Here is a 24231-nt window from a genome sequence, read left to right on the forward strand (position 1 = left end):
TGAGGAAAAAAGATCTCAGTTTATACTGAGGTTACACCACTAGATAGCTCTGTGTATCTAAGACATAACTAAAGTTTTCTACATGACTAAGATCATTTAGGAGCAAGTGCCCCATATTCTGTAAAAAGAGGGGAAACCAATAAACAGACTGAGTGCATTATCGGAAGACCTTGGTCAGATGCCAACGATAACCAGATATGATTACTCTAATGATTAATATATGATATGATTAATCTAACACTGAACTCTACACCTTTAGACAAGCCCCTGCTTGGAGGCTAGTTGTGCCATCCCAACACATGGTTGCCCTAAGAACCTGGGTATGCAAGGAATCACCATTGGAGTACAGAAATTGGCAAATGACCTGAACTTCTTCTTGGCAGGCAGGTTCACAGTGAAGGCAGGGTAGTGTGAGTCCTAATTGTAGGCATTAGCACATCTGAAAACAGCAGCAGAGGTCGGTCCAGGTGGTAAACAGACGGAAGGTCAAACTAAGCACAGGTCAGTAACAGGAATCTAACAGTAATACATCCACAGCAGGTTAGACACTGAATGCTATTAAGGGCAATGAGCATCTGGTCTGAGACTGACTAAATACTGGGGAGTGATTGACAAGCTGGTTGGGGATTGCAGAGGGGTGCTTTATTAATCACCAGGCAAGGTTGATCGAATCCTTTACCTTCCAGCTCCCAGTGCTCAGACAGCAGAAAAGAAAGGTCAGTTACCTGTTGAAGGACTATAAGTAACAGCAAGGCAGCAAAATTCAGTAATGCATAGATTTGCCCCGCTGGGGCTGGTTAGTAACAGATGGGTGGGAGGAACCAGAAGGCTGCTGTATGAGATTGAACAGATGGGCAAGTACTGTCAGTTATTTTGAAATTTTCCCTTTTAAAAAAATGTTTCAAAAAAAGCAATACCATTAATTATATTGGAATGAAGTGACAGCCTCATTCAGTGCCCTAGGTTTACACTCGAGTCAATAAAGTTTTCCTGTATTTCTCAGGTAAAATTAGGAACCTGTTTATATTTGAGTTTATGCAGTATTTAAATCTAACCTGATGTGTAAAATAACACACAACAGATTCCTAATGTGTCATTATTTAGCAAAAATGAAGCCAGAATGTAGAAGCTATGTGTGAAAATACCCCATAATTCAAAAGCTTGTAGAACCACCTTCGCTGCAATAATTAAAAAAAAAAAAATTCTGTATGACTTTCTTAGTCTCTAACATTGTTGTGGAGAATTTTAGCCCACTCTTCTGTTTAATGTTGCTTCACTTCTTTGCGGTTTGCAGGCATTCTCACCACAGTATTTCAATCAAGGTAAGGTCTGGACCATTGCAGCACCTTGATGACCATTATTGGTCGTCTGAATGACTGCAAGGTGCCGAGGTCCTAAAGCTGCTAAAACAAGTCCAAATCATAACCCCTCAAGCACTGTGCTTGACAGTTAAGATGGGAAGTTTGTGCTGATATGTTGTGTTAGGTTTGTGCTAATTGTGGTGCTGTGCATTATGGCTAAACATCTCAACTGGTCTTGTCCGTCCTTGCACACGATTCGAAGGTGCCCTTACATTTTGCCCCCAGTTAAAAGTCACTCATAGCCTTTCAATGCCCCATTTTTTTACCTTTAAGAACTGACTATTCACTTCCTGCATAACTAATTCAACTTATAGCAAGTGCTATTGTAACAAGATAATCATATTAAATTTTTGCTGATCTGCATATCTGTTTGATAAGTGCAAAAATTACTTATCCCTAATGATAATAGAACGCCACCTTTCGGTGGTATTAAGAAAAGAGGCAAGGGCCTGGTTTCTGTAGCCCCCCTCCCATTTTTTGAAAAAAAAATAATGCAACCAACCCATCCAAGGTGATTTGCAGTATAGAAAATGTTTGTTTTTGGGTAGACATAAGATAATAATTACATTTGAATTTTAGCTGTAGGTAGGAAGTAAGTCTCTGGTCTGACCACTTTTTTTTGCCTATGGGTACTGCTGACACCCTACAAATGACCACTCAGGAAGCTGGAAAACATGTTTATTTTACTATCGCTTCCAGTCTTTCCGATTAAACATTGTAAATCAGAATTTGCCATATTTCTGTCTAACACACACTATGTAGGTGCTTCCTCAATGATAGAGATGAAAGATTCTCATTTTCCAGAGTTTAATTTTTCTATTGCTATTTTGGAGACATTTGATTCAATATCAAACATAAAGCCTAACTTGTTTTCTATTTAGAAACTGATTGTACCCTATTACATTACAGTTTGTCAGCAAACATGACTGTGGTTTAAGCCACACATGGTAAATAAAAGACCAGCCATTCTTGATGGGCTCTATAGCTATGCCAACAATCCCAGCTCCATTATCAAGACTTCAACGACTCGTCAGAATGTTGTGTCTGCTCCAGGCTAAATATGTATGTGCTGTCACTGCGGGAAGCAAACTTTAATATGAAATAAAAATGTATTGTTTAGTAAGAAGTGTTTCATCAAGTATGCAGTTCTGTTTTCATGTACTGTAATTAGAAATCCACAGTACAATCGGAGATTTACACCAGAATGAAAAGCCTGCGGCACACAGTGGGGCCACATAAATTACCAATACCTCAATGTAAAACACAGATTTTAAAAAACTGAATTAATTGGAAAAATTATTGTGTATATGTTTAATTTCATGAAAAAGGAATGGCCCTAAACTATAATGCCCGGACATCCAAGGTGCATTTAAGCTCTTGGCATGTGAGTAGACAATATTCTATTCTTTTTTGTTGATATCAAGTATATATCATATATATACTCGAATATAAACTGAGATTTTTTTTTTCTGAATGAAATTTTAATGAAAAAAATAATCTTTGTAAAGTGTGGTATGAGTGTAAACAAAGCCTCAGCACCATCTACTGTAACATCTAGAATAGAGGGGGAAAAAAGATAGACAGACCCCTTTTAAATAAATATTTTTAAAATAACACACAATATGGATGTATTTATTCACCCTAATTTTATGGGCATTTAACCACCTGGGCGTTACACTGAGGTCTAGATTTCTGTACCAAAAGCGTTACAGGTTTTCATGAAATTTTTTTTTTAAATTGTAGACCTGTAACTTACAGAAATATGTCCGAATAGGGGTCTAGTAGATATAATGAATATAAAAAATGTTTGAAACACACAATCATGTAAAAAAAAAAAAATTACTTTTAATAAAATTAAAGGAAAAACACAAAATTCAGCTTAAACAAGAATACATAAATAAATGAAAAATACTGAAAATGCGATAATTCGGTATACTGTATAGTAATATATTTTTCTAAAACACCTCCCTAGTGTCCGTCACATACCTATAGACAAAACCACATAAATATATTTTCTATTATTTTGTATTGGATTGGATGCAGGACTTTGTATTCAATCCATTACAAAATGAGAACAAAATTCAAACTCTCATTATGTATTGGATTGAATACAAATTCCTGTATCCAATCCAATACAAAATACATACTTTGTATTTATTTTTAATTGAAACTCATTCATTCATTTTGTATTGGATTGAATACAAACTCCTGTATTCAATCCAATACAAAATGAATGAATGAGTTTCAATTTGAATTTCCCGCACACGCGCCGACGTCATCGCGCACGCACGCACAAGAAGCCGGCCGGCTGTTTTTTTCCTCCGCCGCCCGGCATCTTACCTAGTCCCGCTGGTATACGAGAAGGCACCCGACGCTGGAGAGGGAGACCGACGGACGACGATCGACGGAGGACGACGCTGGAACACGAACCCGACGCTGGATGAGCACAGGGGGACCAAGATTTTCCCTACATTAAAATCCCCACTTACCTGGGTAAGTGGGGATTTTAATGTACGGAAAATCTCGGGCTTAACAAAAAGAGCAACTTTTTTTTAGCCCGTACGAAGGTCGGGCTTAACAGTCGGGAGGTTAAATGAAGACTTTTGAATGTTAGCCGTGATGGTCAGTGATAGGTTTATACTTGAGTCAGTGCAGTTTTCCTTTTTTTTTCTTACAAAAGTAGTTACCTGTTTATTTTTGGATTGGGTTATATTCAAGAATATATGATAAGTTGATCCCCACTGCTATAACCTTTTTATTTTTAATGTTTCTATTTAATTACTACAAAAACTTCATTTTACAAATGCACATTTACAACAGGGTAATGATAGGAAGATCATGCCAGCCTGCTGAATAGAGTTGGCTGTGAACTGGCACCTTGCGCTAACATTGTAGCCCAGTCCATTATTTACAGCCAAGTTCTGCTAATGGTTGGAATTTGATGTGGATTGGTAGGAGAGGCCACCCTTGTCATCTGGAGCCCATTTTACAAGTTATTGACAGGTGCATGTATTAGAGTCTGTTAGCAAAAGTACACTAGATTTTTTTTACCAATGTCTTTTTTATCATTTCTCTGCATAGCCAGATATTCAATTATTACCTGTGTGACTTTGACAATAAATTGGATAGAAACAACAAAAAAAAACATTGCAGAAGTTTAAACCTTTAGCCTTTATGGAAACAAAAGTTTTGACTAGGCCTTTGAATTATTTTGCTTTGTATTAATGCAATTTTTTGTTATTTACATATAATGAACACTGAGAGTAGGATGTATGATGTAGTCTAGCACAGGAGAACTCTAACAGGGATAACAACACTTGTCTGGAGATTCTGTGCACCCAAATGTCTGTGTTGTCAGTTAAAACAAGAGGCACAAAGGATTTCTTACTGAATAAACCATATTTTTCTGTATATAAAAAGTGGTAAAACATCAGTAAATATGGTGACATTCTATATACAGACTATGTTTTTTTAATTTTGACCAGACACACTTTTTTGTCATCTTGTGTCACAGAAACAAAAAATTCTGGGTTTTATTAATAGCATTTTACAGTAAATATTTTTACAAACCTCCTCAATTATTCCAATTTTCCAATGTATGGTATGTCACACACATGAGTAAACCTCAGTTTTCCTTTCTTTAGCATTAATTTCTTTAGAAGACATATGATAGTAATAAATGGTTTCAGACAAAAAGAAGAAAGTCTTATTTATTGGAAGCAGACCAGGGAGACAGAACACAAATGCATCCTACTGACAATGATCCATGTTCAGCATGTTGTGCTTGTTCTGGTGACAGAAGTTGATATCAGAACATGCAGCTACTGGATGAAACACCTTAGAATAGGTTGGGTTGTACTGGTCACATAGAGGAGTTATCTGAGGGATTGAGGGATAAGAAAAGTAATTTTTAACTATTCCTATACATGTAAATGGGAATGTTTTTTCTTGCAGTCGGGCTACTCCTGGACTGCAAGAAAAAACTTTTTTCCTGGAACTATAGTTCTACTTAAAATGTGATGGGGGCTTCATTGCAGAAAGGGACAGGCGATGTCATCTCTGTTTTAAGCATTCTTACCTGTCCTATTGCTTCATAAAACTGTCAAAATCAGTGAGCTGTATAAGTGCAGCTCAGCATTAACTGCCAGGTAATACTGGCTTTCCCTGAGGTTACCAGGACTGATTGAACTCCCACACACCTGTGCAGGTGTTACATTATTCTGGCCAAGCCAATCAAGATAGCCGAATATTGCAACTAGGAAGAAATAATGAAAGACAATGATGGCACCCTTTGAAAAAATGGGAACAGGTGAGTATAGTGGGGTTTAGTTCCACTTTAAATTTTAAAGAAAGAGGATAATCATCTAGGTAACAAGGATGAAATTCAAATGAAATTGTGAAAACCAAAACAAAATGTTTTCGAGATCAGTATTGCAGATACAGATACAGACAGTGACACAGGAGGAGGAGGGGACCCTGCCCCGAAGAGCTTACAATCTAGGAGGTGGGGGAAGTAACACACAATAGGAGGGGAGACAATATTTGTTTCCAGTCATTTAAATCTGATAGTATTTAATTCATATAGTTTAGAGGTGTATATAGGACTACTTTGAATCACAGCCCAATCCGGTGCAGTAAAGTAACACTTTTCTATGTACTATATGTTGCCTGTTCAGTTCAGTTCAGTTCAGTTCTGTTAAGCACAGGAATGGCTTGGCTCTTTTGTTTCTCTTGTTTCTTCTTCACCTGATATAAAACCAAATTCCAGTACTTTCACTGCTCACATTTAATAATGAATTAATAAATATGGATACAGCTGCATTCATTTTTATTAACTTTTGCCTGTTATTCTTTAAATAATCTTAGATAAAGATAAATCAAATACAAATGACTCTTCCACTAATAAATACCACAAAATGAATTGAAATTTAAATGTCACTTTTAATACAAGGCTATGTGTCCAGAAGTCCAAAAAGTGAGCTGTATTTTATTTGAAAATGATTAGAAAATCTGAGACGATGAAATAAGCACATAAAAAACAAATATTTCCAGAAATCTGTTATTGTTCAGAACAGAGTGGTATTTTTGGCTGGTGCCGTGAAATTGTCATGTCCTGTTACTAATTTATTTATTCACTTAGCTGAAAATTATTCAGATTTATGACCATGAAAATCTGCATTTATGAGTTTAGAAAATAAAATGTGTTTTTTGTTCATCACATTTATTTTCTCCATTTGTGTGACGAACTTGAAGTTTATAGAAGGCAATAGAAAACTTGGTTAGCAGCATCAGGATAAGATCCCTTAGCACCCAAACCAAAAAGCCAAAGTGTTCCCTTATGATCTGTAAACTTAAGGCTGCGTATCCTACCCATTTGCCCCCACCACCCCCCCCTCCACCCTGCTGAAGAATGCATTAAAGTGTATCAGTCTTTAGATGTGATGGCTTTCACCTATGTTTACCCCTTTCTATTCTAGGGTGCCTATGTTTTCTGAGTGTACTGAATCTATGGAGGATCACTATTGTCCCCCCACGTTGTATCCTCCTATTTGGACTACAATCACTCTATCCTTTCTTTATCTCTATAACATATATGTAAGATAGCACAGAAAAAATTGGTAAGGCTAAAAATATTGCTTGCTTTTTCAGAGCCAAAGAAGCAACATGCACACAAAGTTATGAGTTTACCAGACTTCTACCAGGACCCAAATATATGTATCATTGCTTGCAATGCTTTTAGAGTATAAACACATCTTTGTGAGTTATTGCATTGCCACAATGCACAATAAAGCATGTTACATTTGTTGTTGTGCAAGGCATTTCCAAAACCCACAATGCAAGGTTTATCTATTGCATTTCAAGTCTATTGAAAATAGAAAAGGCCTGCTATGTTAATGTGTTTGTAAACACAGTACAAAGTGACTAGTATGTGTATATTGTCCCTTAAAAAGGCAAAACAAGAAGCTATGCCTGTTTTGCATAAATGTAATAAATGTGTGTTTTTTTTTTAATTCTATTTTGCCCTAATACATTTTATTGTTCACTCTCATCAATCTTCCACAAGCCTAAAGGTGTTCTGTATATACTATGTTTTTGTGCTTTCTATCATACTGGTAAACTTGTTCTCTATAGATACAGATAAGAAATTACCAAGTGATCTACAAAGAAAAGTATGTCATAGCAACCATTCTAAATCAGCTTCCTTTATTCTAACTGCTCTGAAATAATAGGAAATCAATATAGTTCTGATGGTTTTATCTATTTACATTATATATTGTTTGCATTGCCTTAACAAAAAGATCCTGTCACCAACAAAAAACATTGTAGATATAAGCACAGAAAGTTATTTAATGCTCACCTGTGGTTTCTATCTATTCTCTTTACTAGAAATGCAATTCACCTTCTCCGTTCTATTTTCTACATGCTGTAAGAAAACAGATTCTGCTGAGATTTGGAATTTTTTTGTTATGGGTATAATATATATTAATTTTATTTGTAGCATTAAAATTGTGCATAAAAATATATACAGCCAAAAAACATACTTTATATAAAAATGTACACACATAAAAACATTTTGAAATAAATTACATTCGTCTATCCATTAAAATATTAATGTTTCTTTTTAAAGTAGAAATACTTCAGGTAAATGAACCTCTCCCCTCTTTGTTAAGTCCCTGAGGACTGAGGGTAACCTGTTTGGGACAGAGGTAGATTATTTTAAAGCATTCAAATGAATAATGTTTGATAATGCCAGTGGTCCATTAAATCAACCTTAAGTTTTACTGGTCAATACCAAGTGTATAGGTTGCCGCAGAAGTCCACCTATTCTTTGTATGCTGAAAGGCCCCTTAAGGCAATAATTCAGCAGTCTTTTTATCCTCCACTTCATAATAGGACTAAGAAACTCTGCAAAATGTTGACAGTTATGTTTTTTATAAATAAAGTGGTGTTAGCACTGCAGGCCGTGCCGGCGCCGCTGCTCCCAATCGCAGGCACGGGCACCGGGTCCTATCTCTCAGGTAACCCACTACCTATGTTCCATGTCAGTGTTTCTTTCATGCTGGGACTTGCTCTGGTGTGTGAGCTGGCGTGGGTGTGTCTCTGAGGCAACACACACACGCCCTCTGTTTCCTACAGCCTATGGCTCATGTCCTGCAGGATATTTAAAGGCACCTCCTATTACAGGAAGTTGCCTGAGCAATCTCTGGCTTACCTGTGTTACTCTCAGTGCTAAGGTGTTTTGTCTGTTTGCTCTGCTGTGTACCGAACCTTGCCTTCGTTTTTGGACTCTGCCTGTTTGCTGCCCGACCCTGACCTTGGAATACGTTTTTGGACTCTGCCTGTTTGCTGCCCGACCCTGACCTTGGAATACGTTTTTGGACTCTGCCTGTTTGCTGCCTGACCCTGACCTTGGAATACGTTTTTGGACTTTGCCTGTTTGCCGCCTGGTCCTGGCCCTGTATCCTTGTTTCCTGACTCCTGTGGTCAGCTGCCACTGGCCTGGGGATTGCTCTGGAGTGGCACCTGGCAGCTACCCCGCAGCCCAAGCCTATCCTCACCCTCAGAGGCTCTAGCGAAGACCTGGTAGCTGCTTAGTCGCGCCCCTCTGGAGTGCACCCGGTCAGTGGCACAGTGGGTCCACACCCGCTTGCATAACAAGTGGTACCTTGGTATAAGTCCCTAATCTGTTCCAGATCCTTGGACTTATAATAAACAAATTTTTCACATAAGAAATAAAAGGAAAATTATTATTCTGTTCCCATGGAAAAAAAAATTCTATTGTTATTGGCATATTATACATTGATGGGGCTGTATAAAATAATTTAAACATGCCTAATACTAAAATACATAAATACAAAAGCAATTAGATGAAATAAATGAAAATTTAACCACACTTTACCTTACTGAGAAGAGTTGAGTGCCAACTAGGATGGTGCTGAGAAGGGAGGAGGAGGATACAAGTTCTAGCACAAAGGTTGTATACCAAGCAAAATTGTTCTTGTCCAAACAGGACTTATACCAAGTTGGACTTATTCCAAAGCGGACTTATACCGAGGTACCACTGTAATACCATTTTTAGCACTACTGATTTTTTCTAGTATTCAGTATATTCCCACTCTGTTCTGAAAAGTCTTCTTCAAAGAGAGAGAGATTTGTTATTCAGCTAAATACAAAGGTACCTCCAGGTACCTACTAGCAGGGCAGGGTCAGGGGGCAATTGCTAAGCAGAAAAAATCATATCATGCAAACACAGTGCCAACATGATGTTCTGATGTTCAAAGACTAAAAATACCATGAACAATCTAAACAAAGCTAAAAGATTAAAAAAAAATTGTTTCAGGATCCTGTGTTTGCATGTGTTAATACACCATTTGCTCATTTAAATACTATACACCATTTTATTTAGTCTTTTTTGAAATACAAAATATGCAAGATATTTGTAATCACCCTATTTATTGCTAGACACACTTTTACACATGGAAAATAAAGGTCTGCCTGGATATTGTCTCAGGCTCTTGAACACTGGCCAGTATGAAAGATTAAGTTGCCGGAAATCCCTGAAAGCGGAGGAGGATGCTCCAACTGTCATGTACTAATGCTAACCATTCATTAGTGTAAGCACAATTAGTCATCTATAACAAATGACAAGTGGAACACAGCAATATATACAGTATGGTGATAGAGGGGGTCATCTACAAAAGAAAATGAGAATCAATACACGAAAACTTGGGTATATAAGAACTTCAATTATTTGATCATGTAAGACTCAAATTCCTGTTTACTTGTTTACTCTATATAGCACCAACATAAAAGGCAGAGCTTTGTCTATTGTCATATCAATAATTGTCTCTCAAACGGGCTCACAATCTAATGTCATAATCATTTGTCATTAAAGTCGTCCAAGAAAAATTTTGGGTGGAAAGCGGATTAATCTACCTGTAATCTAATCTGCGTGTTTTTTGGGATGTGGGAGGAAACCGGAGTACTTGGGGGAAACCCACGCAAACACAGGGAGAACATACAAACTTTTTGCAGATAAAGTCATAAAGTAAATCAGCCCTAGAGAGATGTGTTTTGGGGCTTTACACTGCAATATTATTTCCACCAGAGGAATACAAAGGATGCCACTGTTGACCTCCTCAATTTCCTTCCAATAATTCTAGCTTGCTGGTAGTTACTACACTTCACTGGCTTTATTACTTTGTTGTTAATAACTTTCCTGGAAATACATAACAACTTATCAAAAATGTATACAATCATATGCTGCTAAACATCCAAAAGTCCATGGCTTTAATGTATTTTTAAAAATTATTTTTAAGTGTTTTAGTGTCTTTTAATATATCAGCAGTATTTTTATTATATCAAGTTTCGCTTTGACCACAATATGCTAAAAATCCAGATCACTCGTCCAGATAAAAAATTCACACTGTTTCCCACAGACCCACAATCCCAATAAGCTGTGTTACTAATTATTAGATTTATGCTGTACTTTTCCTGGAGACAAAAGTTTACAGTTAAGATTCATTTTTAAGAACAAAAATTTAGAGTTGATATTCTAATGGGGGCAGCTTTTACTGTAACAACTATCTAAAGAAGGGGAAATGCCATCACTTCTTTTTCTGTTTCTGGGAAAGGAAAATATGGGACACAAACAGCAAACAAATAAAACTGAAATAATAAATAAAACTTTTTTTTTTCATCCCTTCCAAATATAATCAAAACTTAAAATAGTTTTGGCACAAGCTGAACATATATGTACCCACAAAAGAAGCCCAATTTTGATGGAAGCAATAGTTACTGTATGGAAAAAAAATATATTTATACATATAAATGATAAATGACATATAATAAATATACCAGTTGGTACAGATTTTTATTGAAACTGATATATTTATATTTATATAGAATGGGGCTGGTGTGCTTTATACACCACATGTTTGATATGTTGCTAGTTTGGATAACAGTGTCCCTTTGAATTCCATAAAGATAATTTGTAAATTCTCTGCCATATGTCACCATATGCTTTATAATTTACTGGTGCTGTGGATCAAAATAAAAATGATGTGTTCTTGGTTTCACTTCTTTTACTGATTACATAATGCAGATAGACATCTGTTTTGGTACTGTTAGAAATTAACCTCGATTCCCCAGATTCACATCCATTTGCTGTCAGTATTAAAACACGTGTAGACCATGAAAGAAAATTGTAATGCATGAAGCCTGGAAAATGTAAAAACTAATCCATGACAATTAATCCATTTCGTACAAGAGGTGGACCACCTACTCATCATGAGATCCTGCTGTCAACTGGCCCCTTTTATTAATGGAGAACCCTAATGTTTCTAAAGGGGATAACAAGTCAGATTCTGCCATCAACAGAGGATCAGATAGATACCTAAATTATTATTATTGCTAAGGCTTACTTCTTATATATTTTTATCTAATATATATTATAATAATATATTTTCTCTAATTTGTCTTGACTTACAAAAATAGTACAAAACCTTTAAGGGCCTATGCATCGTAATAATACTAAAATGGTGATTAGAAAACTGAGCACCATTATTAGTAGTAGTATACTTTATTATAGTGCATTCACTATTTTTGGGCCTGGTTTATTAAAACTCTCCCAAGACTGGAGAGGATAGACTATCATAGGAGAACTTGGGTGATCCAGCAACCCTGAAATGTATTTTTTAAAACTCCTTTTCTATTAGTTGGCAAATTTTTAAATCCAGGACCATATCCTTTCTAGGTTTGCTGGATGACCCAGGTTCTCCCATGATAGTCTATCTTCTCCAGTCTTGGAGAGCTTTAATAAATCAGGCCCATTGATCTAATGTACTATGAGAATATGCATTTAAAACATTGGGCCTGATTTATTAAAGCTAGCCAAGACTGGAGAAGATGCACTTTCATCAGTAAAGTTGGGTGATCCAGCAAACCTAGAGTGGATCTGGTCCAGGATTGAAAACATTTGCTAACAAATAGCAAATTACTTTGAAGAAATGCATTCCAGGTTTCCTGGATCACCAAGCTTCACTGATGAAAGTGTATCCTCTTTAGCCTTGGAGAGCTTTAATTAATCAGGCCTATAGAACAATACTTAGTAAAAATGCCAGCTCAGTTTTGACAAATCCCCTGCTAGTTTGCCCTTTTATGAATGTGCTCTACCGAAAAAAAAAAAAAATTCCACTAAAGCTCTTCATGAAGGTATTTGTCATTGAAGGACCATTTAAAACCTGGGCTGCTGAACAGAAATGCATTTACAACTGAAGGGGTTAAACTAAACCCAATCTTTCTAAAAACGTCATTTTATTAGACATCCATTTGGTAGTAAATAACAAATGCACAAACACATGTTCTGTACAGTGAGCATTACTTATATAAATCATTATACATCATCTTTTTAACGTCAAGTTCGGCTTATGGATGACTTGCGTTGACCAAACTGTTGGCATATGTCTGTAATTAAAAAAGACAGGCGGTTTAACGAAGGAAATTTTCCTATCTTGCTAACACTATTTATATACAGTTCTTTTACAGAAATGCAAACAGAAAAAGTAACTTAATTAAAATTGCCAAAGGGGAGATTTTAATTACTTGGGTACTTTATATCTGTTAAAGTTAAACAGCTGGTGAGCTTCAGCGTGGCGGTAAAACTATTGTTTGGGGTCGCAGAGATGACAGCACATTCGGAAGAATTGGGTTTGGCAGCTAGGACAAGCCCTCAGGACTAAAAACAGTATCTCTGTGTCTTATTTTCTTGGTGCGATTGTCTAAGCTTTAGACATAAACGACGTAAGGAACAAAAAGTACAATATGCCTTTTCTTCTCAGTAATAATTATTCAACGTGTCATGGTTGTTTACAGACATGGGGACCCCATAAACATTGTATTTTCCAGGAAAATTTGTTCTTTTTCTGGAATCACATTGGGGTTATATAGCCGGTTAAGATGAGGATAGTGCTTAGTTTGTATTTAGAAGTTGTTCCACAAAGGAAGATATAATTTTAATTCACTTTTTTTTTTACCACTATTCCCTCATCTAGGTTTGACAATAGCATAAACTTACCCAATTCATTGTGAACACAGATTTAAACTATGCCGCCTGCCAAATACATAGAGATAGATTAAGGCAGAAAAGGGCCATAGATAAATTGGAAACTCTCCAACTTTTTATTTTACATTGATACAATAGGCATATAAAAGCTGTCCGATTTGCACTGGCTGTTTTTTTTAGTTTCACTTTAATGAAGGATGATGTCAAAACAATGTGAATGTAGATGTTTTTAGTTGATAAATAACAAAATGAGGGTGTTTTTTTAATATTTCCCAAGGTTTAGCTTTCTTATAGGCTTAATAGTTATATGTATCCAATATTTGTACATGATATATGCTCAGATACTACCTATATTTTTAGGTTTCCACATGAACAGCCTGACTGATGTATGCACGGCTTCACTCTTTATTTGGTAGACTATAATATTGTTTCATCAATGTGGGGAAGTTTTTGTTCCAGTATGACTGAACCCCTGTATATAAATCCTGCTCCATAAAGACATGATTTGATGAGTTTAGTGAGAAGGAACTTGAATGATCCATTAAGCATCTTTTTAAGCATGTTTTCCATCATTTTTAACACAGTTTTCCAGGTGTTCTCATCCAACATTCCCATCTGACAAGTGCTATTCTGGCTGAATTACAAACCAAGAGAGAAGCAGCGCAAAAATCACTACCATGGTTTTGGAACTAGATGTACAACAATCTCATATTGATGTGATGGTCAGTTGTTAACAAACATTTGGCCATATAGTGTATAAATCTAAACTTTGTAGATTGTTTTTAAAAATTTTATAGGTCCAGGTCATGTCAATAAATGAGGGAAGCCATACTGCTTAAATATACAGTATATTTCTCAATTTCTGCTTAGCACTGCTACAAAACAGCCAATTATTTTATCTGCGTGCTACTCCACTGGGTATCAGGCCTCATTTATCTATAAATACCATGTCATTTTTCTGGTATATAGTCATTCACTTCATTATAAATAGGTCCCTAAAAATGTTATTTAAGGGAAACACTAATGACCTCACCAACAAATTCTAGAACCTCTAAATTAAACACCTTCCTAATAACTTTTCAGCAAGGTGGGCTCAGTGGTTAGAACTCTGGCCTTTGCAGTGCTAGGTCCCAGGTTCGAATCTCGGCCAGAAAACTATCTGCATGGAGTTTGCAGGTTCTCCCCGTGTTTGAGTGGGTTTCCTCCGTGTATTCCGGTTTTCTCCCACCTTCCAAAAACATGTAGTTACGTTACCTCGCTTCCCCACTACAAATTGACCTTGTGAACCCCTTTGAAGGACAGCTAGCGACATAACTCATCTCACTCATCATGGAAAGTAAATGTTTATAACCACTGGGCAACCCAGTATTCTCCACAACACTGGCCAAAAAATACACTAAATGTTGTGTATGCATTCTACAACATGCAGGCCATGGTGTGTGAAGTCTGTGTTGTTCTTTGGATTGTTCTCCTAAACTCGTAATGGGACCAGCCTCATTTCATTCATGAAAAGCTTATTGATAAAGCACACTGTAATGCTTAATAAATGTCTTCTATTTCTATACAAACAGCTCTCTAGGAGATTCCAGTAGTTTTATATTCCTGTGGAGTCCTATCCAGTGACACACACAACAGGGCGGCAACAGGCACCTGATTGCTCTTGCAGCCCATTACTTGTTGTATGTGTTCTTGGTAAGAGTTTCTCTACCCAAGAACACAGGAGTCCTATGTGTCCTGATGACGCTTGAACTGTCATCAGGGTTTACCTTTCCTCAGCCAATCACAGAGCACCAGAGGTGATGAATGGAGAAACTCGTGCTCATTTACCCTCTAGTGCCCTGGGATCCCACACTGACACACTGACTGTGCAGCCATGGGAATCATTTTGTCATTGTGGGATAACCTGTAAAAAATTAAAGTTAGTTACAGAAATCACACACTTTCAATAAACTACTTTAACATTATTTTTTTTAACACATTTTTTTACACATGAATTTGGACGTGTTTTTCAGGTCGGGTCTATCCGAATTTGAACAGCCATATTCGGGTCGAATATAAGGACAACCCGAATTCCCACACCAACATTACAGCATTGTTTTTTGAAACACATAGTGGGACTGCAGTCTGCAATTCTTCCAGCGGATGGCAGGATTGTATCACTGGTAATTTAACTGTTCATAAAATTGGTGATCTGGAATAGTACTAAAAGAAAACATTTTTACAAATTTATACAAAGGGATGTACATTTCTTCTACACAAAAAGCATCACTTTGGTACTTAAACCATCATTCATTTCTAGCAATAATGAGAATTCCTTTCTATTTTGCAGAGGGTTTCTTGCATTCTATTGCTAAAGGGGCAATACCTCCTGCTAGAAATAAAAAGTTAAGAAAAATATCCTTAAAAATTACCTCCCTCCAAAGTCCCAGTAACTGTGCATTAGTGAAAACATCTAGTTTCGTGCCAGCAAAAAGTAATGCTCCACTGTACTTCTGGCGCTCCAACAGTAACCTCTGATAGAGTACAAAAAGAGAAGGTGCATTGCTTAATGATGGTCACCATTCTTACTGCTGAAGCTCAAAGTACAGCAGTACTGTATTATTCATTGGCACTAACATGTGGATGTTTCTACTAATAGCAAATAAACTACTCACATAAAATGACATATACATTCATGATAGTGTTACTAATGCTGCACATGGTTCCAGCTACTTTAGAACATTCTGCACTGTAGAGCCTGTGGCATGGCTGTGCTTTGGACTTTTACCAGAGGTATCAGAGAAGAGATAAGAGAGATAAGAGACAGAGAAACTTCTAAAGATATAAACATTGTACAGCCTGTCCTCTGAACTGTGTTGGGCTATACTACATGTCTACAGACTGAACTAACCTACAGTTTGCAATGAAGTGTATAGATGATATTCTAAAACTCAAAACCTAATAATGCTGAGCTGACAGAACAAGTAATGCACCACACACAGTCTTATCATGCCTTTTGATTAAGTGCCAGACATACCAAAACCTCTACAGCCTTCCTAAAAATCACTTTAATGAAGCCAACCAGGGTTTCTCCAGAGGTTGCTAGGGGTTTCTCGAACAATGATCGAATTGTGCCTTTCAGGTCATTTTGAGTGACACCAACGATCTATTTGGCTATGTATAAATGTATAAAACAACTATAGCAGGGGTCCCCTAAAGGTCTAAAAGTTATTTCAAGGGTTCTCCCCTGCTGTCCATGGTATAAAGGTCAGGAAAGACCCCATCTAGGCTAGTTCTTGAGCCTGGAAGTAGACAAACACTCAACAATACAATAAGACACTGGATCGAGCTTACCTACAAATACAGACTTGATCTTTCATGATCGTTTACAGTAATAGATGGTGACAGATGAATAGATGAGCACTGTACCAATGGAGAGGGGAGAATGAACAAGCAGCACCCGCTGTTCTCGCCCACAATGACATGCATGTAGTTGAGAACATTCAACATTCAGCACAGGAAGGTATTTTTTGTTTTAACTTATTAGACAGATCTAACAAAACACCTGAATGGTATTTACCAGGCCAAAAGCACCAAACAAGACACATTTATTGTTTTGGTTCACATATGGGTTAGAATGTTATATTTACAAACCTCTTTAGGATTTACCAAAACCATATAACAGGACCTACCTAAAGTAAATGATCTGTATCCAATCAGCCAGGTCCTTGTACTACATAGCTGTTGGTAGATCTATGGGAGATTTCACAGTTAGAATGTAAAGTGTGTGGCACTATTTTCTGCAGGCTCTAACAACTTGAAACATCCACCTTACTCCTAGATGTCTGAGACCATGTCAGATTGGTTAGGCCTTTGGGTCACATGAGGGAATTTAGGAAGCAGTGATTAAGTAAAGATGAATTGTGTCTATTCATGTGAAGTGGGAATCTTATCGCTAGCTCTCTAATAAAGAACCAGATGTAGCATTGTATATGGCAGGTCTAATCCAGAAAGGAATTCCCGACTGCATGTAAATGATCAGACCCCCTTTCTTAGCCAGGACTCTGATATAACCATTTACAGTATGAGGGAAAAAAACATTAGGGTTGAATTAATAAACAAATATAAACTGTTCACCTGTGAATGAGGCGAAGCTGTGCTGACTTTGAGCATCCGATTATGTGCGAGGTAAAATCCAATTTTTTAGATTTCCTTACATGGGATTGTGTATTCTATGCAAAATTAATTCTGACTGCATTCACTAAACTAAGTTTATTATCTCTTGCTGGGTGTTTATTTGCCTTGGTAAATTAACATCCAAAATTCCTATTTGTGCTGGAGACAAAAAGACTGTGAAATAATCTTATACCATAATTTCGTACCATACTGTATAAAGGTGCGTACACACTTCCAATTTTTATCGTTCCAATCGAACGACGAACGATCGATTGGGCAAAAAATCGTTCGTAAAAAAGTAACCAAGTATAATATTTTAATTATTTTTTTTGGGTGGCTTATTTGCGGGGGGGGGGCTTATTTTTCATTTTAACATGAAAAGGGGGGGCTGTCTTATTTGATGGCCCTGCCTTATCATCGGGGAAACACGGTATTCAGAAATGCATCCACCTAGTACAGCTGCTCCATCTAGTGGTGAAGTGGTAAAATTACAACTTTCAGAAACTAAACATTCTGCAATTCAGAGTTCCTAATTTACAATTACAGTCTATCTCCAAGATGCAGAGCCTTCAAAATTAGTTGTTCCGGTGGATACAGGTATCTTTCCATTCTATACGGTTATATGTACTGTAGTTAAATAGCAATGACATTCAGTTTGTTATATTGGGACTGATTTAGTTAAACAATTTAGGCTGTTTACTTACCAATGTGAACTATCACCTGCAAGTGATAATACACTGGGTTTGTTATGTGTTGAATATTCAGTTTGCAAAGAATACCCAATCAGTTGCAAGTAAATCTAAAAATAAACTAGAATTTCTTGCACATATTATGTAATTTACTAAGCTAAATAAAAAATATCCCTTTAAGTGATAATTCACTTTGCCATGGGAACTGCCCATATTCCTTTAGTAAACCTATCCCATTATATGTGTGAATATTGTGTATCTGTGTTTATTTATTCTTTGTATACCTGCTTGACCAGGTATATCTAAATCTTGTAGATGGCTGTACTATTCTGCAAATTGTAAACTGGCATTGAAGAAAGTTTGAAATAGCCAAACAAGATTTCAGGAATTTATGTAATGTAGTAACAAGGATATGGAAAGATCACATAAACATGTTTTCAGGGTTTCATATATTGCTACCTATAAGTCTGTTGTGTGTGCCTTGAGCCTTGCTTAACTACAACCTAAAAAAGTGTCTTAGATCTTCATAAAATACATGTGAAATCTATTAGCAGCTGCATTTTAAGTTAAGGACCTTGTATTAAAAAATCAGCAATCAGCCATGTAAGAATGTTGTGATATAAGTAGGTATCATTTATATCAAAGGTCCCCAGACTGCCGCCTGTACCTGGTTATAACTTGTGGGTTGTAGCAAACTGGTTCCTGCAATTAGAGTCCCGCATGTGAAATGTTCTAAATGCAATCCAGAGGGAAGCATCTTCTAATTGCAGAAGAGCAAAGGATGCTGGCTGATCCATTTAGCCAATGATCGTTCGCTATCTATTGTGTGTACGGTTGTTCAGTGATCGTGGATTGTTCTGCGGTATGCTTTCTCCGGTACATGTCACTTCCTGTATCGTTCAAACGATTGTATCTAGTGTATGTAAATTACTGGTGGAATATATTTGAAAGATCGTATTGTTACAGCATGTACAGAATCATGCACTAAGCGATTGTTCAAAATAATTGTTGATCTGTTGTTAGTCGTTTGTTTTCTAACGACAATTACTGCATGTGTGTACCTAACCTTAGTCATGATGGTACCAAGAAGAGTACATGGAGTCTACAAAGTAAACACCGCCTAAAATCAGTGATTGGCACTATTTTCTTCCTACTGAAACCAATCATGGACGCTATACTCCTTACACTGTTAGTGATCTGAACATCTAGAACAGAGTTTCTCAACCAGGGTTCTGTGAAACTTCAGTTTCCCCAGAGGCTGCTATGGTTCAAGGGTTACCCAATGTTAAAGAGGATCTAGAACAGGATGAAAATACCAAGATTGGTCATGTAAACTTTTTTTTTCTTTCAATATTTAACATTCAGATAAGTGTAATAAGGACAGAAAGCTGCACAGCATGCAGAGGGTTATATGGTATAAATAAGCATAATAAAGATCTCCCAAACTTAAGCCTCCTGGGATACATATGTCATGAATCTCTGCAGTCTGCTCTGGCTGCTCCTACTGTGCAGTGCGAGATTGGGTGACGTAGGAAGCAAAGAAAATGCCGGCGCCTGTTTTATAAATGTATATGTTACACAGCCACCATCTAGGTTTAAAAAAAAAAAAAATCCAAACAAAAGTTTCGGTTTACATAAACCCTGAAAAAAAATATTTGGAAGGAAATAATCACGGTGCCATCATTCTTTTAAAACCTTCTCAACCATATAGTATATCTCCTATATCAGTGTTTCTCCCAGGATTCCACCAGAGGTTCCTACAGATTCCTTGAGCTTTAAGTAATTTGTGCCTCTCATGTCAGTTTCAGTTATCTATTTGGCTATCTGTAAGGGTGACATTCTTCTTAATGACCAGCAATATAAGAGGCATTCTGACTGCCATCCTAGCAAATGTAATGTCATCTGTGGATATAGTAATTATACTAGGCATTCTCTAAGACCTGAAAGTTATTTCAACGGCTTCCCTATGTTATAAATAATGAGAAAGACTGTCCTATACTCTAGAAAAGAGATGAAGACTCATTTTACTATAGTGCTTTAACTGACCCTTTATTAGCTTGGTACAAGGAAAGGCCATTAATAATTCAACAATTATGCTCAAATTTAAAAAACAATTAAAGAACTGTTTCCCCAATGTAGTGGCATCATCACTGGTAAGTATTCACATCTTCCAAGATGTTGACTACTGTTTATGTGCCAGTCCCTATAGATCTTCAAGGTGGCACCTGCTACAAATCAACCAATAAACAATTTTGCAGACATGTCAACAAACTTTTGCCAATGCACTCTTTGAACACTGTTCATTCACATCTCATTTACTATGGAAGTATTCCCACCCCCATTTCTTGCTTAGAGGAATCTGATCCTGGTGCCACTAGCTTTGTCACCACATTCAGATGCCCTGTGATGTCATCATTACAGTTTACTATCCATCTAACGAGTAAACTGTCTTACTGTGTGCACTTTTTTAAGCCCCTTGTAACAGATCACACTTTCACTACTACAGTTCATAAATTGTAACAGATCGTCCTAAAACTATCGCATTAGTAGGACTTACTCCATTCTGGCCTGGTCAATCAAGATGACTGACAATTATCTTTATTGGACTGGCTAAATATAGAAGTACCTGCCACAGAGCAGGGAAGATGAGTGTAATTAAAAAAATTGGGATCAGACAGGCACGTTTTATTGCAGAAGGGACAGGCAATGTCCCTTTTATAATAAAGGATCTGACTGGTTGCATTTTTTTCTTAAGCTTTAGTTCTGCTTTAATTACTTAAAAGGAACATCAACTTGAGTAGCTTTGATCGGTAATAGGTAATTAACCTCCTTCTCACCATCACTGTGACCTAACCCTTAAGTTTACAATACCCAGATAGAAGGCCTAATTATCAAATATAAACTAAATTGTAAATCATTACCTGGCAGTCCACAGGACAGTGTGTTGTCTGTGCTTCTCCCTTGACAAAACAGAAAGAATGATATTTGGCCCAGGCATTTTTCTTTTACGATGCATAGTTGTCTGATGATTGTGTCTACTACTGAGAAAAAAACTACAAAATAAATTATTAGTATATTCTTTGGTTACATGTTTTAACACTCACTTTTTCTACTAGAATTATCTCCCATTATCTATTTAAGAAAAAGATGGAAGTTTTAAGTAGGCTACATATAATAAAATCTAATTCCTCAGCTCCTTACAATCCCCTTTGTATTTAATAATCTTTAGTAGACAAAAAAATTGATGTAAACTTTTTTTTTTTTTTTTGTGCAAATCCATACTGGTAAATACTTGTACCGGTATTAGTGACATAATTATCTCATGTGTATATAGCCTGTGCAGAAAACCCAGCTGTGAGTGTCACCAACCAACTTTTCACACAAGAGAAATCATCTGCATTACATAAACCTCCAGAGTGCACAATTTATTGTATTTAGTGTTAATTATGCATATTAAATAATTAATATTATCATGAAAGAGATACAGGGGCTGCCTTGTCCATCAGCTTCAGTACCTTATGTTGCTGCACTAAGTAAAGAAAGCTGAGCTCTATATCCAATGACTTGGTTCAGGTCAGATATTTAAAGTTGGCAGAAGCATGGAAGTAAGCTTTAATGTTTTATTCAATGCCGTCTTTTCTAACTTTTGAACCACAGTGGTATCCTTGAGGTACATTTCAGGTCCTGGGGAACTTCTGAATAAATGCAATTTTGTGAATGTGAGTGGGGTAAAATGGCCCTTTCTTTAATGTTGAGAAAGCCACCTTTTGAGACTGCTCAGAAAATCACTTCTGTCATGCTACTGGCTCAGGTAAGTGGCGTTGGCCTAAAAACTATGCTGGCAACATGAAAAGGCAGGTCAATAGCCACAAGTCAAGAAACCCCTAACAACTTTTTGGAGAAATCCAAGAATTCCAAGGCAACCTAGTTGAGAATGGCTGTTTTAAAGACAGGTATCTTGTTATGTATATTTTAATTGTTTAGTATCATTTTTAATGTCTTTCTTTTCTTCTAGTCTCCTGTTTATCTGGTCACTCCAGTAGTTGGGATTGTGGAAGACACCTTCCAGCCATCACCTAACCCCAGTGAGGTCACAGAAGTCCTCGAAGTTCCCCTGGATCTATTTCTCAGATCGGATAATTACACTGCAATTCCAGTAAATATTCCCCCATTTGGATTGCGTACTGTCCATAAGTTTGAACATCTGGATTCAAAAACTCAGAAAAGCTCTTATATTTGGGGGTTGACAGCTCATTTTGCCATATTGCTTTCAGTTATTATTCTAGAAAGAAGTCCATTGTTTGACCCAGAATTTGATCTGGACAGCACGTTGGACATTTGTGAGAAAACCATCTTGACCTATAATTTTCTGAGTAAGCTATAGTGGTCCAAGAAGAAATTTTAAGATATTTTGTGCTAAACCTTAACAAACCTAATTATAGATTCTTTCCCAAATCTGTTCTGTACACCCACACACATTCCAGTGTGCTTATAAAAATGTTCATTAGTTTCATCAAGTTTTTAACAAGAGATCCCACATTTCCTGTAAACATATGAGACCGATATTGTAAAGAGAAAGCATCCATCTTCCAAAAATTGCACTCCTAATGTGGCTAATGTTAGGGCTCTATAAAACATTCAATATTTTTTTAATATTATTATTAAACAGTATTTATATAGCACCAACATATTACGCAGCACTGTACATTAAATAGGGGTAACAAATAACGGACAGATACAGACGGTGACACAGGAGGACGAGAGGGCCCTGCCCAGAGGAGCTGCAGTCTAAGAATTTTACCTTATTTTATTTTGAATTGCTTAATTTTGATAAAATGAAATGAGAAAAGAAATTACAGGAGCAAACAGATTAGGAAATCCTGCGCCTATTTACATTTGTAGGAGTTTTGTGGAGTATGCACCCTGTTTATTCTTACTCCTTGTTTGCAGCTACAGCACTGGCTTCAGACTTAAATGTAAATATATTATTGTTTGCTCTGGACCTGATGGCAGCTCTCAAAGTTTCCTCATATCTTTAGGTATAGTAATAGAGCTCATGCATTTTAAAAGTGTAACTCTATTTTAAAGTAAACTTTTAAAAAACTTTAAAACTAGCAGTCCTCACTAAATACAACTGTTGTTAACCTAAACCACAGTTGTGGAATTCAGTGTGCCCCATTGATTTCATCTAAAAATAAAATAACACCTAAACTTGAGAGTTCTAGATGCTTAAGTCTTGCCCTTGCAACCTAACTTCTCCTTTGTGCCATTTTATTATCCTGTGAGAGTTCTCTAATTTGCCATCGGGGTTCTGTCATTGGATAGTGGTCCATCTAAAATATCATGCACCAGTTCTGAGCTGGTCAGGCAGCATTCTGCATGTCTTCTTTTATGTCCATTTATATTTTAATGCTCATGTCCTGTTAAGGCCAAGCCAGTTGGTCAGGAGGGCTACAATTCAGTTCTGCACAGGGGCTCAATATTAGCTACGTCTACCACTGCTGCCCTCTTTTCAACTATGCTTGACAGGACTTGTACACATGGGGGATTTTTAACTTTTGATCTGATCACCAATCAAATACAATGATCACATTAGCCAACACTCTAAAGTGAATTCACCAGCAGACTGATTAAAATAGTTTGGCAAATATCCTTGATTGTTTAAGAATTAAATAGCAGATTGTGAAATAAGCATCACGTGGAAGGCTGTCTAATAAACCTATTTTTGCAGGTCTTTCTGTATTAGGTTGCCCCTTTCTTTTTCCCATGTAAGAATGACTAACAGTCAAATCCTGCTGCCTTTAGAGATGTTCATATCCCAGAAGGAAGCAGGTTCCAAAGCAAATCCCATGATTTTTTTACAGGAAGTACTTTCTACAATAACGAGTTACTTCTACTTATTTAGAAGATGCTTTTGTACTTCACCAGTGATGACACCAGTGGTAAGGATCTAATTATCCCA

General features: G+C 36.7%; 1 protein-coding gene across 1 annotated transcript; it reads left to right on the forward strand.

Annotated features, from left to right (window-relative positions):
- The first annotated feature begins 22002 nt into the window (after nucleotides 1-22002).
- NUDT7 (nudix hydrolase 7) lies at nucleotides 22003-24000 on the forward strand. Its single transcript, XM_072422717.1, has 2 exons — nucleotides 22003-22080; nucleotides 22285-24000. The coding sequence occupies exons 1-2, from the start codon at nucleotides 22003-22005 to the stop codon at nucleotides 22651-22653; spliced, it is 447 nt and encodes a 148-aa protein (XP_072278818.1). The 3' UTR covers nucleotides 22654-24000.
- Nucleotides 24001-24231: the final 231 nt, after the last annotated feature.

Source organism: Pyxicephalus adspersus, chromosome 9 (assembly GCF_032062135.1).
Source record: "Pyxicephalus adspersus chromosome 9, UCB_Pads_2.0, whole genome shotgun sequence".
In the NCBI taxonomy this organism is placed as follows: domain Eukaryota; kingdom Metazoa; phylum Chordata; class Amphibia; order Anura; family Pyxicephalidae; genus Pyxicephalus; species Pyxicephalus adspersus.